The sequence below is a fragment of the Ursus maritimus genome, unplaced genomic scaffold (assembly GCF_017311325.1).
Source record: "Ursus maritimus isolate PB19 unplaced genomic scaffold, ASM1731132v1 scaffold_32, whole genome shotgun sequence".
Taxonomy (NCBI): domain Eukaryota; kingdom Metazoa; phylum Chordata; class Mammalia; order Carnivora; family Ursidae; genus Ursus; species Ursus maritimus.
The window spans coordinates 26,905,593-26,925,476 of record NW_024425786.1 but is presented as its reverse complement, the minus strand read 5'-3'; the positions used below and the strand labels follow the sequence as shown (position 1 = coordinate 26,925,476).

At 41.7% G+C, this 19,884-nt stretch overlaps 1 protein-coding gene across 2 annotated transcripts in view; it reads left to right on the top strand.

The window, feature by feature from the left end:
- PSMB2 (proteasome 20S subunit beta 2) overlaps window positions 1–19,884 on the top strand; it is a 31,923-nt gene extending 12,039 nt beyond the window's left edge. Inside the window, exons 4-6 of one of the 2 annotated variants that reach the window (XM_008694408.2) lie at window positions 15,223–15,385; window positions 17,143–17,192; window positions 19,651–19,884. In XM_008694408.2, coding sequence (XP_008692630.2) covers window positions 15,223–15,385; window positions 17,143–17,192; window positions 19,651–19,758 — 321 coding nt within the window. In that variant the 3' untranslated portion in view covers window positions 19,759–19,884. The remainder of the gene's footprint in view (window positions 1–15,222; window positions 15,386–17,142; window positions 17,193–19,650) is intronic. The other variant, XM_008694407.2, reaches the window with a different exon arrangement.

Sequence of the window (19,884 nt, the reverse complement as noted above, 5' to 3'; positions counted from 1 at the left end):
AACTGACTGAGCCACCCAGGCTCCCTTCATTAAAATGTTTTTAATGAATGGATGTTACTTCACCATATACTATGAAATTAAAGATGAAATCAGCAGGAAGAGATGGAAAAAAACACACAGAACGGGGGAAAAAATCAAGAGGCTTCATTCTAGTTTTTATTTAGATGTATGTGTACATTGAGTTGATCTCCCCTCTCATTATACCCCAAGAAGCAGGAAGAGGGCTTATTGGGCTTTTTGCTATGGGTTTGACTCCCCAGTTTTGATTATTTATGAGGCTTCTTTGAGCATGGGTTTTGGAGTCACATGTATCAGAGTTCTAGGCTGTTCTCTCATATGTACTAGTTTCTGTGGTCTTCACTAAGTCACTTAATGTTTGCTGAGCCTCACTTTCTTCATCTGTTAGGAAGGAAGGAGTGATCAAATGTGGCAAATTACAAGAACTGAGAATTAACCATTGGTTTAATAAAATATATTTTGAATAAGTGAATGATACCTCCCTGAAAATAGTCAGTCAGTCTTTCTTTTTTCTTTCTTTTCTTTTTTCTTTTCTTTCTTGATTTTATTTATGTATTTGACAGAGAGACAGACAGCCAGTGAGAGAGGGAACACAAGCAGGGAGAGTGGGAGAGAAAGAAGCAGGCTCCCAGCAGAGCAGGGAGCCCGATGAGGGGCTCGATCCCAAGACCCTGGGATCATGCCCTGAGCTGAAGGCAGACGCTTAACGACTGAGCCACCCAGGCGCCCCTGAAAATAGTATTTAATAATGACTTCATCATTAAGAACATGGTATCTGGATTTTTAATAGGATTATTTTGAAAAATTTGTAATGGCTTATAGGCATAGTTTGCACTATGCTTATTTAAATTCTCCTTATGATTTGATTAATGGGCTATAGAAGAGAGAGTGGTTAAGTAATGGGGCTCTTTCTTGCTTGAAATGAATTAGGTGGCATGTTTGGTATAGTATTTGAATGCCCTAAGATTATCTGTTACTGTCCACCCAGATCTCCCATTTCTTGTATGTGGAGACCGAGATAGGAGCCAGCCAAATCTGATATCCTTGGGGAATGTGGCACGGCAAGGCTTAGAGTAGAATGCTGCCCTCCATGGTATGTAATCTTCAGGGCTTTATACTGCTACTCACTGGCCAAAGTGTTCTCATAGAACCTTTTCTGCCAAGTACTTGGGGAGCCTTTGGTAATTTATTTTTTTTATAGGGCTATACTTGTTATTGCTTAGCACCTAAAAAATGGAAATAACGAATTGGAAAACTATCAGCCAGCCTAGTGTGGTGGTTTTCAAACTCTATTCCATGAAGCTGCCACAGGAGAGTCACCAAGGAAGACCAGTGTGGTGAATTTCAGCACAACTTTTATCTATTTTATATATTGGAATTCCATGTAAGATTTTATTTGCAAAAAACAGCTTCACGGTCCCCTTCCTGCCAAAGTTTGGAAACCAGTGGTGTAATTGGAAGAGCCCTATTTCAGGAAGTTTTAGCACCAGCTCTCTTGTGAGGTAGTTGAAAAAACATTGGAAGAAAGAGAGAATTTGATTGGATAATTTCTATGGTTTCTTCTAGCTCCCAAATAGTATAATTTAAAGATCTGATATCAAGACCATAACCAGACTTGAATTTACTTTTTTCAGGGAAAGGTAAAAAATGTGTCAGAAAGAATTTCAGGTATTAGTCATTTTTGGAAGTGACCATGACATTTCCCAACACTCTGGCCTGACTTTGAGTGTGTTTTGTTTGGCTTATAGTAGGCATGGCTAGTGTGGTCTTGTCCTAGAAGAATCCTGGTGCTTTGAGCCCCTAATCTGACCTCTAGGGTTATTGTCCTCTTGCCTTTGGTGGCTGGCACAAAGACATCATCTGTTTATTGTTATCAGTGAGGTCATGTGACGTTGTGAGCAGATGGCCCTGGTGAAACCTTGACTTTGCAGGTCTTGTCCTATAAACACGACCAACCATTTGTTACATATGATTAAAATATCACTAACAAGGGTAATTTCACATGCTTTTTGGCGAATGTGGTTAGCAGGATGTGACATGACACAGCACTACCTTCTTCCTCCATGTGCCATCTCCCTTGAGGCCTTGTCTCCCCTGCTCACCCCCGTCTCACCCATGCCCTGGATTGCCTTCCAGCTCACCTGCTCCAGATGGGCGGCACAGTGGGAGGACACTGGCAAAGGCAGATGTGTTTATTTTCCGGAGACAAAATGTTTTGCTGCCACAGATGGCAGTGCCTTCGAGCAAATGGCAGCCTTTGACACCACTGCCACACGGCCTGGGCATCTTGACAGACAGAGCTGGCTTACTTTTGGTGATGGGGAAATTGAAAAAAAAAAAATCAAGATGTTCATCTTGAAACTTATGGAATTTCAGTGCAAGCAGCAGTTCTTTTAGACCTGGAGAACAGTTCTTTCCCACCAGATCTCAGTCAGCTAGTCAGCTAACTAGATTTTTCATGATGGGCCAAGAGTTATATGTCTGTTAATTATTCGTTTCCTAGCCCGAATAGGACGTACAGTAAAAACTGAAAACATGTGGCTACATTGAGATGGATATTCAGTGGTACTGTAAAACACATGTGCGTCCCAGGTCACATCTCACAGGAGTCTCTTAGGATTGGAGGTGTCTCATGTCTGCCCCGTTGGAGATAACGCTGTTCTATTTTTAGTGGTCATTTTGACAGATATGCCTTCAAGTTGAGATGTCTTAATTAATATAACAACACTTTGTGCTTATAGTGTTTTCCTACCAAGAAGAATAAGAATTCTGACAGCTGCCCTTTAAAGCAGTTTGCTTATACAGTCATTAGGGCTTGACTAAGTCCATTAGGAAGACAAAGACTTGGATGTTGAATCTTTGTACTTACTTATCTTCTAAGAAAAGAATGGCTTAAGAAGATCCTTCTTTGAAAGTTACTGGCTTTATCAGGAATCCTTTTTTTTTTTTTTTTTTAAATATGTGCTGTTTTTCCCAGCCCTAGTGCTGATAGAGTTAGGAGCTTGCAGGTGTAAAGTCCTCCTCCCTCCCCCTCGCCATCTCTCTCCAGGGGGTTTTATGTGAGAAGGTGTTGCTTTCTCACTCAGAGAGCATATATGTGCTACCCTGTTGGATGCCTGCTGTGAGCAGAGAGAACCCCTGTTCGGGTTGAATGGAATGAGCTTATTGGGTAGCTGGGATTGTGCAACCCCATAATGTCAACTTTTCATTTAAAGCATCTTTCCTACCCACAATGGGGTTGAAGGTAATTGGTCTAAATTCATACTGTTTTGAAACTTGTATACTGAAAATTATGCGATTTCCTATTAAGGCCTGGTTTAAGCCAGGAGCAGCAGAGTACTCTATCTGCTTAGTAAAAACATGCTTTTATTTTGAAAATGTTTACCATTAGAAGTACAGGTTTACCCTACCTTTTAGGATTGCTTTAAATCTGGCCTGTGTGGGCATTCCCTCACACATACTCACAGATACAAATAGACATATACTTTGATGTCTTGATGCCTCTTCCTGTGCCCTCCGTCCCCCCAACCACCCACAGTCCCTAATGCCTTTGTTTTTTTTTTGTTTTTTTTTTTTAATTTTAATTCCAGTATAGTTAACATACAGTGTTATATTAGTTTCAGGTATACAATGTATGATCTCTTTTTTTATCCTGGCCCAGGATCATGCAGGCATATGAATTCAGGGGCTGATCCCACAAATTCCGTGGGGTTTTCCTGTACTCTCCCCAAAACCAGTTATCTAAAGTGAAAGACAGTGGGAAGTTTTTTTTTTTTTTTAAGATTTTATTTATTTCAGAGACAAAGCACACACAAGTGGGGGTGGGGGTAAAGGGAGAAGCAGACTCCCCGCTGAGCAGGGAGCCCCACGTGGGGCTTGATCCCAGGACCCTGAGATCATGACCTGAGCCGAAGGCAAACACTTAACTGACTGAGCTACCCAGGCACCCTGGACAGTGGGAAGTTTTTGAAGGGGGAAGGAGTTCACCGTTCTGTTTTTTAACCTAGGAGATAGTTACATGTATACTCATTTTATTCATTAAGCTATTGTGTATATTTTATGTACCTTTATATGTATGTGTTACTTCACAAAAAAAAGTTTAAGCAAATAAAAAGAAGGGTAAAAGGGCAAGAAAGCATAACACATTTTTTGAAAAGTTGAAGAAAATAAATTTGTTCAGATTTACCATTGCTTTGGAGAGTAGACCATAGAGCAAATAGGATTGATTAGTTTGGAAAGAAAAAAGGCAGGGAGAGGAAATCTGAGTCTTTATAAACTGAAGTAACCTGCCAAAACTCTGCATTGTCTTTCTGATGCCTCCTCATGTGTGCAGTTGTTTATAGCTGAGAAGTTCCACAGGTGCTGATGGTCATCTGTTCAGTAAATCTACGGCCTGCATTGTCCTTGGGGCTGAGGAAACAGGTGCAGAGCTCAGTGAGTGCCTTTAGCTGGAGAAATTGCACTGCAGAGTGACAAGTGCCACAGTGGCCATACAGATAGATAGATGCTCTGGAAACAGAACCTAACCTGAGTCTAAAAAGAACCAGCTGTCATTAAGGCAAAGGTGAAGCAAAAAAGAAAACCAGAAGCACAGATCAGAGACGTGTGTTAGAGTGTGTTAAGTTAGGCACAGGGGTTTTCTAATGATGTTTGGAGCGGGGACGAATAGTTCTCTAAGGCTCCTACTCCTAATATTTTAGCGTTTTAACCAGTTGGATACTGTATATAAATTAGGGCTCCACTGATTGAAAAACAAATATAAATACATAACTCTATATGGTTTTTACTATGTATTCTACATATATAAAATTCACAATCTAAATAGTTTGTTAAATATAGCTGAGATTTTTAGGGGAACGGAAGAGATTGAAACGAGAGAGGTAGTCCATGTTATGAAGAATTTGATGAAAAAATGCTAAAGCAGTGGAACTCTCTGGAAGCTTGTTGACTAGGAGGGGGTTAACATGATCAGATGAGATTTGGTTAGACCATTGGCTCCTCTTTGATGAAGTGTTTGGGGAAAGAAAAGAGAAGCAGGGAGACCAATGAGGAGCTTCCATGTCAATTGAAGAGGTAAGAGGAACTTGCGTTGAACCTTGGCTACGAATGGGGAGCACTGTGTTCTAATAGAAGGGCTCCTAAACACTCTTCTCCCCAGAATTTCCTTAGTATTCTATATCTGGTTGCTGTGGACATCCAGAAACATACACAATCGTGTATAGTCCTAAATAGTCTTTCCCGGCAGACTTATTTATTAACTCAGGAAGGTGAATCAGCTCTGATGTTCAATGTCCATAGATATTCATGGGTGTGCTTAGCATGTGCAACCCGATATCTGCCTTGTAGTGTACAAAGCATGGCTTCTGCACTTGAATTTTTGAGAACTAACTTAACAGTATATGGAATCTTAAATTTTCCCTGGAAACTGCCAGCTCATGAAAAAATTCAAGTGGCCTTGTCGCAGACATGGTGTTGTTGGTTTTACCATTGCACAATCAGCAATTTTATTTTGATGTTATTTGGGAGAAAGCAGTATTTTTGATTAGCAAGTAAAATTAATGTAGAAAACAAATACCGTGTTAACTAGTTGGTATAATAAGGCATCTGTGCCATGTTGCATTTCAACTCATTAAATTTCTAAACTTCTAATTACGATAAGATTACAACTTTAATAGGAGAACTGTTCAAACTTGGGGTTAGTGATGGCTTTAGAGAAGTAAAATTTACAGAAATTTTGGAATTATTGAAGGAGAACTTTAAAATCTAGTTTTGCTAAAAATTGAAATATGCACAATGTTCAATTTTTTTGCTCCTAAAATTCAGATTCAGTTGACATTTATTGGGCACCTACCACTTACTGGGTCTTCTTTCAGAAACTTGAACACAGAATAGCACTGTTTGTTCCTCACAGCTGTCGGGCAGGCAATACCATCCCCATATTCAGATGGGGCACTTGAGGCTCCAGGGCCAAATGACTATCTCAAGTAACAAATGTAAAGTGATAAAGCCACATTTGATCTCGTGTCTTCATTGCTTTTTTCACAAAAATACATCTCTGTCTGAGACTTATAGCATTTAAAATCATAGTTTATTCAAATAATAATTTAAAACGTGTTTGCTTTTAAAGTTTAAAACGTTGGTTGTAATTGCAGTAACATTGCTGAACTTAAGTTCAAGAACTCAGCCAATGTAAGAATTGTTGCCAATGTGTTAAGCAAAACATTTGACGTGAGCTCATCATTGTAAAGGAAAGTGAGGACAGTTCTTGTATTCTGATGATTTCACATCTGCCAGCATCAAACAGGTACACCAAATAGACTTTCAGAGAAGGACCTACGGCGGAGAAAAGAAAAAGGAAAATCTTGGTTAGACAGTCTCATTTTCAGGGTAATGCTTTTGTTTTGTCTTGGGCCTCTAAAAATCAAAGGTTTGCTTGTTTCTGTATTTCTCAAATGAGTGTGGGAATCTATAAATATGGGCCACTTTGTTTTTTAGTGCTACAAGATAAATGTATCCGAAACAGAGAAAAGGCAAATCGGGCAGTCAGTTTAATTTAACTTCCTTGTTGTGAAGCTCAGTATAGTAGTCTGATCGGTTTAAACTCCTAGTTTTTTTCAGAGGATTAGGAGGAAACTCTTTCCAACTTCCAACTTCATACCTCCTTTTTTTCCCCCACTCTAAGTGGAAACACTGGATAACAGAGCTGGTCCCAGCTTGTGATCATAAAAGAAAGTCCAGTTTCTTCTCAGCTCCCCAGAACGTCTCTCTTAAACTTAGCAGTGCACGGTCTTCGAGATCGGCTTCTGCTTCATCGTTGCCTTCCACTGTTGACCTGCCTCATCCTTGTCACACTGGCTTTCTCTACTTCATGCCCAGTCACTCGTACTCCCCAGCCTGCTGTGTGTTCTTTCTCGTCTCTCTGCTTTTGCTGACCCTGCCACTTTACCAGTCATTCATGCCCGAATGTACTTTCACGTCTCCAAATGGCTAACTTTTAATTGCTGGTTAAGAATCAGTTCAGCATTTTCAGGGAAACTTTCTCTGTACTACTCTCCCCTCCCCCCCCCCGCCAAACACACACACGTCACCCTCAACTTTGTGGTCTCATGGCAACCTAGGAATAGCTCTGCCAGTGTCCTGTTGTAATTGTTCACTATCTTTCTTCCACATGCAAACACGGGAATGAGTGTTTGTGGAAATGAAACCTCCTAACCGGCTCGTTCTTCATGCAGACTCTTAACTTGGGTTGTACACTCTTTTCTCTTTCCAGAAGCCTCTGGACAGCTCTACTTAAGCTCGTGATCCAAATGAGTTTTTTACATTTGCTCTACCGTCTTTCCCCTTATTCAGAGCCTTAACTCCTCTTTCTCCCTCATCTTCTATTCTTCTAGTTATTAATTCCTGTCAATTCTACCTTCTATAAATATGTCTCATATTCCATTTCTCCCCTTCCATCCCTACTGCTTCTGCAGTGTCCTATGACATGAAAAAAGCTTGACTCAGCAGACGAATAGGAGTGATTTTCACTGGCTCCTCTTTGGTTTACATGGTGAGGTTCATATTCTTTAGGAAGCCAGTGACCGTATCATCCCAGTTCCTCTGCTTCCTGCTGAAATCACCTAATTCACTAGGTGTACATGTTCCCATATTCACCAGCATCCATAGGAAATGCTAAGTAGCGTCTATTGAATTTAAAGTCAGTAGAGCATGTAACTCTTGATCTTGGTGTTATGAGTTCGAGCCCCATGTTGGGTGTAGAGATTACTTTAAACAGTAAAATCTTTTAAAAATAATAATAAAATAAAATATAGTCCCATTTTAAATGCAAAAGTGAAGTTGATTGGGGTATCTGCCCATTTCATAATTACCCTATGTTCTGGTCTCAGCTCTTGCAGGATTTGGTTGAAGCCTTTTATAAATTGTGTACATTTATACTTAAAGCATAATTACCATTATTATTTAGAACAGGAGATTAATGGGTTTCCTTAAAAAGGACTGTGTTGGAGAGGTTTAAAGTCAGAATACAGATGCCCTATATTGTTTAGGTGCTAGGGAAAGCTGTTCTTCCCCAGCCCCGTCTATAGAACCACAGCCTTGTAGAGCTAGAAAAGGTACATAGGTTGTGAAGACAGTTGGAAGTTGCTCTGTGTTTTTTTTAAGTGTTTAATGTGTTTAAAAAATCTCTGTGTTTTTTTTAAGTGTTTGATATAATGAACATTGCAATTCTAATATAGGTAAAAAGTCCTTTAAAAATTAAAATTAAAAATTAAAATTAATTAAAAATTGACATTGAAATTTTAAATTTATTTATTAGAGGGGGGGAGCATAGGCGTGTTGGGGGGAGGGGCAGAGGGAGAGAGAGAAAATCTCAAGCAGACTCCCCACTGAGCACGGAGCCAGAGGCAGGAACCCTGAGATCTTGACTGGAGCTGAAATCAAGAGTTGGACATTCAGCCGACTGAGCCACCCAAGTGCTCTGACATTGAAATTTTAAAATTATGCCATCAAACCCATGCAAAGCAGGTAGCTAGTAAATGCTGTTGATTATTGGAAACAAGCTCTTGATTCAGAGTTCAGAGCATCAGTATAAGGAAATGATAACTGATCCATTTGTTTATTAATTTGTAAAATTGGGCATTGGCAAAGCAGTATGGTATTGGTATCTGCTTCTCACCACAGGTATTTATTGAGTACTTACTACATATTTTATATAGTTTTAGACCCTTTGGGGGAGTCATGTGGTCTGATATTAAACCTGCCCTTTTAAAACTTAAAATATTGGTCATGTAAGATGTGGTAAATGAAACAGAGAACAATAGATGCTATATGCAAAATAGTATATCCTGAAATATTTGAGTGTTAAGCTGACATTTACATATTGAATCATATTTTCACACTAATTTCCATTTTGTGGAGGCAGCATGGTTTCCTAGAAAAGCACACAGGACTTGGAATCAGAAGCCTAAATACTGGTCCTGACACTAATTAGCTCTGTGGCTTAGGGCACATCACTGTCCCTTCTTTGAACTTGAGTCCCCACATTTATAAAAGGGATGTTGGATAAACTAGTTGAGCTTTCTTCTAATTCTGTAAACTGCATTTTTGTGAAATACTCTCAGTGCCAAAAGATGGGATTTTAGGAAGCTTTGACAGTCAGCTGGGGTAAAACAAATAGCATGCACTGTCCCTTCAAAGCCCAGTCTCTGTTTAGTGTATTTAGAAGTCTACTTATTAAAGCACTGTCATCACTAGACAGACTCCTTTGTCCTATTGGTGGTTCTGCATCTCCTTCCAGATTACTCTAGGAATGGAAATATGCTTCACACGCTGCTTAACGTTCCAAGGTACAGCACAGTGCAAAAGAAACCGCACCTCCAAAGCACCTCACTCCTAGTGACATCGTCCTATTCAATTAGAGGTGGCAAAGGCTGGCCTGACTCCAAAGGAAGACTGTCAATTCCTCTCTTTTTCTGTGTCCACGCTCGGCGGGATGCTTCCTCACGCCCACCTCTCTCCCCCTTGCTGTGACTTTGGCTTCCGCCAGATGTCACACCGCTGCTTGTCACCGCCCAGACTCTCGTCGCTGATTTTGTTGTTTCAGTGTATTTATCACAACTGTTCTCTTCAGCTGTAAAATTTATGGAATTTCACACTCTTCTTAATCACTACAGTGTTTCTTTTTCATGAGAGAGGGAATATACAAGGAGTTGTATGTACAAGGGTTGGAGGGGGGGAAACGCTCCACCTAACTTGAGGAAAGTTTATATCTGTGTACCATCCCACGCCCAAATACACAAAGTGGAACTGAGCTCAGTTGTACAGGGCACAGGTATTAGGAAGTCCATTTCAATCCTAGGGAGAAGTGCGCAAGAGATGTGCTTATTGGCTAATTTCCCGGGCTTAAATTTTATCCCTTTTCTCAACCAAAAAAGGGGGTCTTTTGGTTGGTTCTTAGTGGGACATCTCGATATTATTATCTAGTCAGATCTGTTAATAATACAGTCAGATCCTAAAAGTGCTAGTCGTGATGGTGATTATGGTGATAATAACTAATCTGTATTATTACTGTGTAACAGGCATTTGCATTGGACACTTTACATTTACTGTTATTATCCCTGTTGTATAGATGAAGAAATCTCAAAATGACTTAAAGCTCTCCACTTTAAAATAACCTTATGTCATGTATTGGCGGGGGTGCAGAAGAGGGAGAGAGTGAATCTTAAGCAGGCTCCTCACCCAGTGTGGAGCCAGTCGCTAGGCTTGATCTCACAACCCTGAGATCATGACCTGGGCTGAAATCAAGAGTCAGACACTTAACCGACTGAGCCACCCAGGCGCCTCCCGTGTATTTTTTTAAGATTTTATTTATTTATGTGAGAATGAGAGAGCATGAGCAGGGGGAGGGGCGGAGGGAGAAGAGTAAGTAGACTTCCTGCTGAGCAGAGAGCCCGACGCTGCGGGCTCAATCCCAGGACCCTGTGATCATGACCTGAACTGAAGTCAAAAGTCAGATGCTTAGCCAACTGAGCCACCCAGGCTCCCCACTGTGTATTTTTTTTTAAGGGAGGAAAAGATAGCACATTTGTCATTTGTCTAGCGTTGCCCACCCCCCACTTGTAAAAAGAGGCGAAATTTTGGTGGTACCTTGTTTTAGAAGCTAAAATTCATTTTGCGGTACCAGGGTGGTTCATTTAAATTTTTTCTTTGTCTATCAATTAGATACAACTTTAAGCATTTTGCACTGCAAACCGTTGATGGTGATCGTCAAGGCTCTTGGGCAGAGAGTGTCTCATCTAAATGTTTGGATTCATTTATTGGTCATCTGGACGTTTAGGTTAGTTCAAAATTATATATAATATTCAGTCGTAGCCTCTGTTGTGAAGGATCTTGACATACAAGATACAGTTCCTTGCCTTGGGGACCTCATAACTTTGTTTCATTACCTAGACTTGCTATCTAAATAATTAGAATAATGGTGGCAACCAAAGACTAGGATTATATCATGCACAGAACAAAGATTACTTTGTAAAGAATAGAGATTTCCTAGCAAATCTGTGATGATTGATTAGTGTTCCCATTACACCGGAATAATTGGCGGATTCTCACAGGGAATGCTGATCGTGGGATAGAATGGGACTGATGAAAAAGTAGCTAGAAAGTGAGGCCTGGCACTCAGGTGGACATATCTATAGTGACAGAAACAGCATGAAAATACTTAATAAATAAGTAAATGGTATTTACTCTCCCAAGTCTGCATGTAGGGTTTGTTTTTGTTTTTATATTTTCAGGCTTCCGGAAAATCTCTAGGTCTCCAGGCCTGTGATCAATCTCAAGATAGGTTAGGGTAGGCTGACTGAAGTGGATGTGCTCTAAGTTAGGATGCTTATGAATGTCTTTGACAGTGAATACAATCACCTTAAGGCCCCCGAAAAGCATCTGGGAGGGGGAGAGGACGAAACTATCATTTACTGCGTTTCTCCCGTGTGTCAGGCAGTGTGCTAGGCACTTGTTATTATTGTCCTTCCATGTCCCTTTATGAAGACATATATGAGGAATTACATTTCGGTGCTAGGAGTAGGTGGGCTTCTCCTGAGTACTTGCCCTGTGTATTTCATGGGCACTGTGAACTTCATAGGTGATTGTTTCTCTAGTAATAATTTTAGCATTTATCGAGTCTTTACTGTGTCTTAGGCACTATGCTTTTGTTTATATGCATTATCTCTTTGAATCTTCACTGTAGCTCTTTTGTGTAGGTATTAGCCCATGTTTTTAATGGGAACACTAAAATTCAGCGAAGTTAAGTCACTAGCTTTTCTAAGGCCACGCATTAGTAAGATAGCCAGATTTCGAACTCAAGTCTAAGTGCATAGTGTAACCCAGCTTTTTTTCCTCTAAGATACTTATTTATGCTTTTATTCTCCCTTCATTCAATTCTAAATGCCTGACCAGTAGCCTCAATTTTTCTGTACTTAGCAACCCATGTCTAAAGGGAGGTAGAAAGTGAAGGACCTAGGAGTCTAGCAAGAAGCAACAATGTGTGGGCATTCAGAGAGATGCTGGCAGTCTATTTAAACTTGAGTGAATTCTTGGAAGTAGAACCTATTACTTTCTGACATTTGTTTAGTAATTTTCCTCATCTTGTGGCACTAGGCATTAGCCACATCTAAATTAAAATGTGTAATGCTTTCTGGTATGATCATTACTCAATCAGCAAATATTTATTGAGCATATACTATATTGCTTGTATATCGTTGAACAAACCATACATAATCCTGCCTTCATGGAGCTTATAATTGGCATAAATATTTGAATAGCTGGGTTGTAGCTTACACATAAGTATTTCCCTAAACACACCACCAGCAGTCACACATGTGTATGAGGTTAGGATAGCACAAAATTGAAGGGCTTGGAATTTGTCTCATTCCTGGAAAGTGGTAAGGAATCAAGAATATGAGGGACTGTAACAGTCAAGAAACCCACAACTATGGCTTTGTCACTTTGAACACCAAGATTCTGAGAGGAGCAGGAGTGACAGTATACAAGACTTTATTCGAAATTTTAAAAAACTAGTGTGAGCCAGAGACCTCTGATGGAGCATTGTCAGAATTTCAGAAACTGCAAGTTGTTACACAGATGTATTGATTTAATTAGTCTAGATAACACCATTTATTTATGCTGGAGCATCTCACACTTGCAAAAGTCGGTAATTCGAAGTCACACAATAATTTGTGAGTTATCTTCTCTACCCCGTGTTGTGGCTTCTGAATACCGACTTTGATGAGTGCATGTATCAGATGCTTCAGCATAAATAAATGATATTATATAGACCAGTTAAGTAATACAGTTTGCTTTTGAAGTTCCACTGATACAGTTTCATGTAAAATCTTTTGGTGGTGGCTCTTAAAATCACGTGTTTTAAACACAGAGTAATCTCATAGTGTAGACAAGATCTTCACTGGAGACAGAATGTATCTGGGTTGCTTAGATTTCTTGGGGTAGCTGAGTGGATCCTTAACTTACCTTTCCAACTTGATAAAATTGTTCTGGTTGACCGTACAGTGGGTATTTTGGCCCGTGAACAAAGAATAGTAGAGTTAACCTCTTAGCAAAAAGACGAACTTTTTTGGTGATAGGTAAGAGACTTTGTTATGAAATCTCTTAGGGAAGAAAACCAGCTAGAATCCCCATCTCTGCCATCTCTGTCTCCTCCACCGCCCCTTGTTCTTCTTTCTGTTTCTTTTTTGCTACTCCACTTTTAACAACAACAACACGAAGGTATTCTATGTCTGCCTGATTTTACCAGTACTGTTTTCACACTTAGAAAAAAATTCTGTTAGGTATACATTTTTATCTTTAGCTAATTTAAACGGTTTTGTCTTTGTCGTTTAAAGTGATAAGCTATCGAAGAGAGACTGGGGTATGGCTAATATTCTAGGAAATTTAGGTAGCATCTTTTCTTCCAGAGTTTGGGATGCTCACCTCTCTTATTTTTTCTCACCATACTCCCTGGAAGATAGAAAGGGGAAGGATTAATTAACCCAGTTTTACACATAAGGAAACAGAAGCTCATAGGGGTTAAGTGTCTTGCCTAAGGCCAGACGTACTAAGAACATAGTTGCAGAATGTGGCAGAAAGTTCCAGAGCTTAGCAGAGTGCAGCACACTGCCCACCGGAAATGTGACAGGCGGGTAATTACTTTCTCGGAAGACTTGACTACTGCTGGTCAGTTCTTCCTCCTCTCAGACCGCCCCCAGTTCTTCCTCCTCTCAGACCGCCCCCCATCTTATCCCGAAGGCAGAAACTTGTTTGCAGTTTAGGGCTACTCTGTAGTCTTTAGGAAATGTTACTAGGACAACTGGCTTGGAGTTCCAAGTAAGTATATAGTGTTTTCATGTGTTCTTCTAACATGAGTTTCTTCAAGCTTCCAAATGCCCATTTAATCATTGTTTGAAGAATGTGAGATGTCACTTTTAAGACCACTAGCTGTTATTACTTTATACTCTATAAAAGGGCATGTAAATATATTCAGTTTCATTTAATGTGCATTAATAGAATATATAAGTTTAAGGATGGGCACGTAACCTTAAGCAAGGCCTGCTCACTACCCACTGAGGCAAATGTAAGATGAAAAACACATTTTGCAGTGAAAAAGGAAGCCATGTGAAATGAGAGTCTCACCACTGATGCCTAGGGGCATAGACAGGCTGAATTTAACATGGTAAATGGCCCAGCTGGTTTCGAAAAAAGTAAGCATCCGTTTGGAGATGAAGAGCAAGGCAGACTTAGTCAAGGTTCTTTGTAAAAACTTGCATGTTTAGATTTGCTGGTAATACAAAGAAAGGACGCCTGTTAATTATTTTATATTTGTCTCATTGATATAAATTACTTTTTAGTTATCTTAGGAGAGCCTTGTTATATGAGAAAAATGTTATTAGTATTTCACTTAAATCTACAGTTCTTCTAGTATTACTATGTTTCCACAGTTCTAGCGTATTTATGGACTTCCATTATTAGTGTCTGCACTAAAAGTTTAGTGATTTGAGGGGTGCTTGGCTGGCTCAGTTGAGTACAGCATGCAACTCTTGATCTAAGGGTTGTGAATTTGAGCTCTGCATTGAGTGTGGAGCCTACTTAAAATTAAAAGTTAAAAAAAAAACTTCAGTGATGTCACTTAAATTTTTGAGACCTACTCTCTTTCTGCACCCCAAGAGTTGTTTCTTTAATACTGGGGCATACGGTCTACCACTTGAGATTTTGGTCCAGGTGCCCAGACTGAACCTGTTTATTTTGGAAGATGTGGTTGGGGCTGCTGCTTTCTTTAGTCTATGGCCTGACACTCTCAGAACTGTGTTTGTTGGTTTCAGCAATCAGGAAAGACAGAAGAGCACCATGCTTTCTGCCTTTGAAATGCTTTTGTAACAAGTTCTTGTCCATAGGCATTAAGAAGAAAGCAGTTTTTTGGTTTGTCTTTTTTTTTTTTTAAACCTTTAAGTGCTCCCAATGCTCTTCTGTTCAGAGAAAGGAAGCCAACCTCCCTGATACCTCCTACCGCACTCTCGGACCTTTAGATTTCTCTCAATTTTTACTTTCATCATGATTTATTTAGCTGCTGCTGTTTTCTTACTCATCAAGAATTGGAACGTTCCCATTTGTCATGGAAAGAGTTGTTGGTGTTACTGCTTTGACCATGTCTTTCTTTTGTAGACCCCGTATCACGTCAACCTCCTCCTGGCTGGCTACGATGAGCATGAGGGTCCAGCTCTCTACTACATGGACTACCTGGCAGCCTTGGCCAAGGCTCCTTTTGCAGCCCACGGCTATGGTGCCTTCCTGACTCTCAGTATCCTGGACCGATACTATACACCAAGTAAGTTGTAGGACACTACAGGTAGGGAGTAGTAGCAGAGTCCCGTCCTCAGCTGCTTCCTGGGTTTGCACACCACCCCTCTGCTCCTGGTGGTCGGGACTTGAACAGATGATAGATCCTAGGTAGCACATCAGCTGCCTTGTGGAAGCTGCTCTCCCCCCGTGCGTCAGGACGGTTATCGAAAGGCTAATAAGAGTCTCTTTTTTGCTAGACAAAAAGAGATACTCCGTATGTGCAGAACTGGGTTTTGTTTTGTTTTAAAGGGTGTTGGAAAGGGAAGAAGAAAGGGGGAGTAAACAGAAGGGGGAATGAACCATGAGAGACTATGGACTCTGGGAAACAAACTGAGGGCTTTAGAGGAGTGGGGGGTTTGGGATAGGCCGGTGATGGGTATTCAGGAGGGCACACATTGCATGGTGCACTGGGTGTTATACGCAAACAATGCATCATGGAACTTTACATCAAAAACTAGGGATGTACTGTATGGCGACTAACATAACATAATAAAAAATTATTATAAAAAAATACAGTGTGTTGGAGTAGTGAGTAAAACTAATTTTTCAGTTTTTTAACTCATTTTGCCCAGCCTAGATGCTTATTAGCATCTCAGCCATAAAGAGTGAGCAAGTAAACCAAGTGGTTTGTGCGTTTGTTTTGAGCTTGTGAGGATGAACAGGTCCCCAGCCTGACAACTGAGGATTTCTTTGCTTAAATGTTAAAGCTTTTGAAGGCCACGAGCCCTTCCCTTGGTTCTTATCACCCAATGGCTGCCCCTCCTGTAAGAAAAAGCTGGCTCTCTCCTTGCCTGTAAATTGTTAGCTTGGCAAAGCTTCCAGCGCAGGAATGCTTTTGTGGTAAGTTCTGTCTTTTGACTCCAATCCTAACCTTGATTTTCGCCACTGTGAGCAATAGGCACTTGGGCTTTTTCACATTTATAGGCTGTAGATGCAGCACAGATGGCCACTTCGCTCCCTAAATTCCATTCTTCCCTGTCAGTGCGGGAAAAATCTGGCTTCTGCACTCTTTTTTGGTGCTGCCCTCTCCCTCAACCTTAGCCATGCCAGAGCTCTAGGCCACATCCTAAAAAGAATTAGCCTGGCCTCCTAATGACCGTTTCTTGATTTGGCATCTGGCAGTAATACAGCTGATTTGCCCACCAAAATCACCACTAACCACCCCTGAAGCCTAACTGCATAATATGTCATCCCAGTTTGCCATGCTTGTGCACAGTTCCTTTGGCTCCGATTCTATGAGAGTCTCAGCCCTATCCCATGAATTCTCTTTCCATTGTTAAACGGAGACCCAGCTGGGAAAGTGAGGCTAAAACTCCGGCCCTGTCCTCCCTTTCCCTGACTTGCAGCTGGCTGGGGCAGATGGAACTGATTTAAGCCCTGGTCTAAAGGGGGGGAGGGTGCGGGTGCGGGTGCGTGTCAGGGTGAGGGGGATGGGCTATAAAAGAGGCAAGCCGCTGGACTTCTCTAGAGGCAGGCCTGGCCATGGGAGGCAGAATTCCGTCATGCTTACCCTTCTCTGTAGCAAATCAATTTGCGATGGCTAGTGGCTGCCAGAGCACTGGGTCTGGGGCACCTTCCACTGCATATGGAATAAGTTTGTTGCAAGCTAGAAGGCTAGGCATTTTTTTTGCCATTTCCGTTTGTGTAGCATACTGACCTGAAGAAGTTTGAAAGGTAAAAGTTGTGGCAGAGAGTTGGACTTAATGGCAACACCTTGAGTGCGTGGCCTCTGTTCTCTTTCAGCTATCTCTCGTGAGAGGGCAGTGGAGCTTCTTAGGAAATGTCTAGAGGAGGTGAGTAGCTCCCACAGGATCCCGAAAGGAATGTTTATCTCTGTCTGCCAGTATTGTTCCATTCCTCGGTTGCATTTTTTTCTGATCTTTGCCAGAAGGTGTAATAAATACCCACTAACCAGATGTGAAGTTGCTACCAGGGTTAGAGTTTGGTGGGTAACAAGCTTATTTGGTTTCTCTCATGGGTTTCCTTCCCATCAGTGTCAATTTTACAATTTAGTTACTTTTTACGGGGGCGGGGGGTTCGTCCAGGCTAGTGGTTCTCAGATTTTGGTGTGTATAATCTAGGGAATTTTTTGTTTGTTTGTTTATTTTTTTTAATTTTTTTAAAGGATTTTTTTTTTTAACATTTTATTTACTTATTTGACAGACAGAGACAGCCAGCGAGAGAGGGAACACAAGCAGGGGGAGTGAGAGGGGAAGAAGCAGGCTTCCAGCGGAGGAGCCTGATGTGGGGCTCGATCCCAGGACTCTGGGATCACACCCTGAGCCTAAGGCAGACGTTTACCGGCTGCGCCACCTAGGCGCCCCTGTTTTTGTTTTTAAGTAGATTCGTGACTATCCCACTCCCACCTCCACCCCTGATTCTTTTTTTTTTCTTTTTTTAAAGATTTTATTTATTTATTTGACAGAGATAGAGACAGCCAGCGAGAGAGGGAACACAAACAGGGGGAGTGGGAGAGGAAGAAGCAGGCTCACAGCGGAGGAGCCTGATGTGGGGCTCGATCCCATAACGCCGGGATCACGCCCTGAGCCGAAGGCAGACGCCCAACCGCTGTGCCACCCAGGCGCCCCTCCACCCCTGATTCTGATTGATTTGTCCGGTATAGAGCCGAGTGTTTACTTAGCAGTGTCAGCTGATGTTGCTACAGGTGGTAACTGTGATATATATACTTCAAGGACTATTGCTGCCCTAGACTTGATACCTGCTCTATTCTTGTGCCACTGGGAGTTGCCATGCTGTCTGCTCTCTCAGAGTGCGTTAGTTTGGAGAGAAAGCCTTCCCTGAGAATTCAGAAGGCCATGGAAAGCAGCTAGGAAAGCTTTAAGCAGAAAAGGAGAGTAGCCTTTAGTTTACGACGCTAGGAACACGGACCCCACCCATTCCAGTACTAGTCCTAAGAGTCTTTGGCGTACGGATGGAGGAGGAGGAGGAAGAGAAAGCAGCTCCCTTAGGATTGTTAATTCTTTTGCTGTCTTTGTGGCCTAAGGATGAACCCGAATTTGTGGTCTAGTGAGAGAGTAGGAGGGTAGGAGCGTTGGCCATAATGTCAATTTGCCTCTTATACAATCCTTCATTTTCAGTCCACAGTGCCCCCTCCTTCTTGTTTACGAACCCCCTTTCCAAAGCAGAAGCTGAGAATAGACTCATGTGCTCTCCTTAACCATTCATCTGAGAGACCGTATTAGTCCAGCAGTCGTAAGTGTTAAAAGGGCCGCTAGGGAGAAGGCACTGGCATATCAAGTGCTCTGAGACTTTATTCACTGTGGATCCTAAGGGTGACCATTTTAGAAATTCACATTTCCTTATTGTCACCTTTTCTTGATTTTGGAGCTTGTTTCTGGATATAGGAGTCATTGGCTAGAGGGGACTCAGGAAATGGTAGGTTGTTGACGCCCAGTCCTCAGCTGTAAAGGAGATGGGAAATATGGGAGGGCGGACTCATGCCTGGGGAGGTGGACATCTCTGACATATGCTCCTAAGGGAGCAAGTAGAGAGCTTTATGCCTTCTCTCTGAAGACTAAGTCCAGGAAGGGTGGCCACAGAAGCATAGACTTCCTCCCAACTGTGTTCCTCAGTAGTCTCTAGCCAGGTTAGTGAGGGCTGTCTGCTTCCATGCACGTAGACCACAGCTCCTTTGGAACAGCCTCTCAAGCAGAGACTCTTAAGAGAGTGCAGAGATGTTATTTTAATCATAGGTCGGCTTGGATTGCAGGAGTCAGAAGCAGGGGTTGTTCCAAGAGCAGTTCTACCAATGTCCTTCCCACCATGCCTCTAGCTACACACACCCAGGCCTTATATAATATCGGGGGGCCGAGGGTGACTGGAGCAAATTCTTGGGACGTAGGAGTACATTGCTTTGGTCCAAAGCTTATTCCTAGGGCAATCACTCCTTTGTTGGCTTACTACCTTGAGACATTTTAAAAAAGAAGTCTGTGTTTATCAGACTGATGGGTAGCAGACTGTGGGGAATAGAACCTTGACTTGTCTTATTCTTTCATCAGCTGACTGACTGGAGACGAGCTCCCAGCTGCATCTCCCAGTTCTTGCTCACTGCCCCCCAGCCTCCAGCTGCAGTCTGGGCTTGCTTCAGTGTCTGACTACTGACTGCCCCCTGTAGAATATAAGCGCCACAAAAGCCATATCTGCGTGTATGCCCAGTGCCTCAAAGAGCCCTGCCCATAGTTAGTGCTCAGTAAATACTTTTTGACTGATTTTCTTCATGTCTCTCTGCAGCTCCAGAAACGCTTCATCCTGAATCTGCCAACTTTCAGCGTTCGAATCATTGACAAAAATGGCATCCATGACCTGGACAACATTTCCTTCCCTAAACAGGGCTCCTAACCTTATGCCGTCCCTCCCACTTGCCAGGGAACTTTTTTTGATGTGCTCCTTCATCTTTTTCTACTCTTTGACGTGCATCCTTGACAGATGGTTAATTCAGAATAAAGCTGAATCTGGATAAATTGA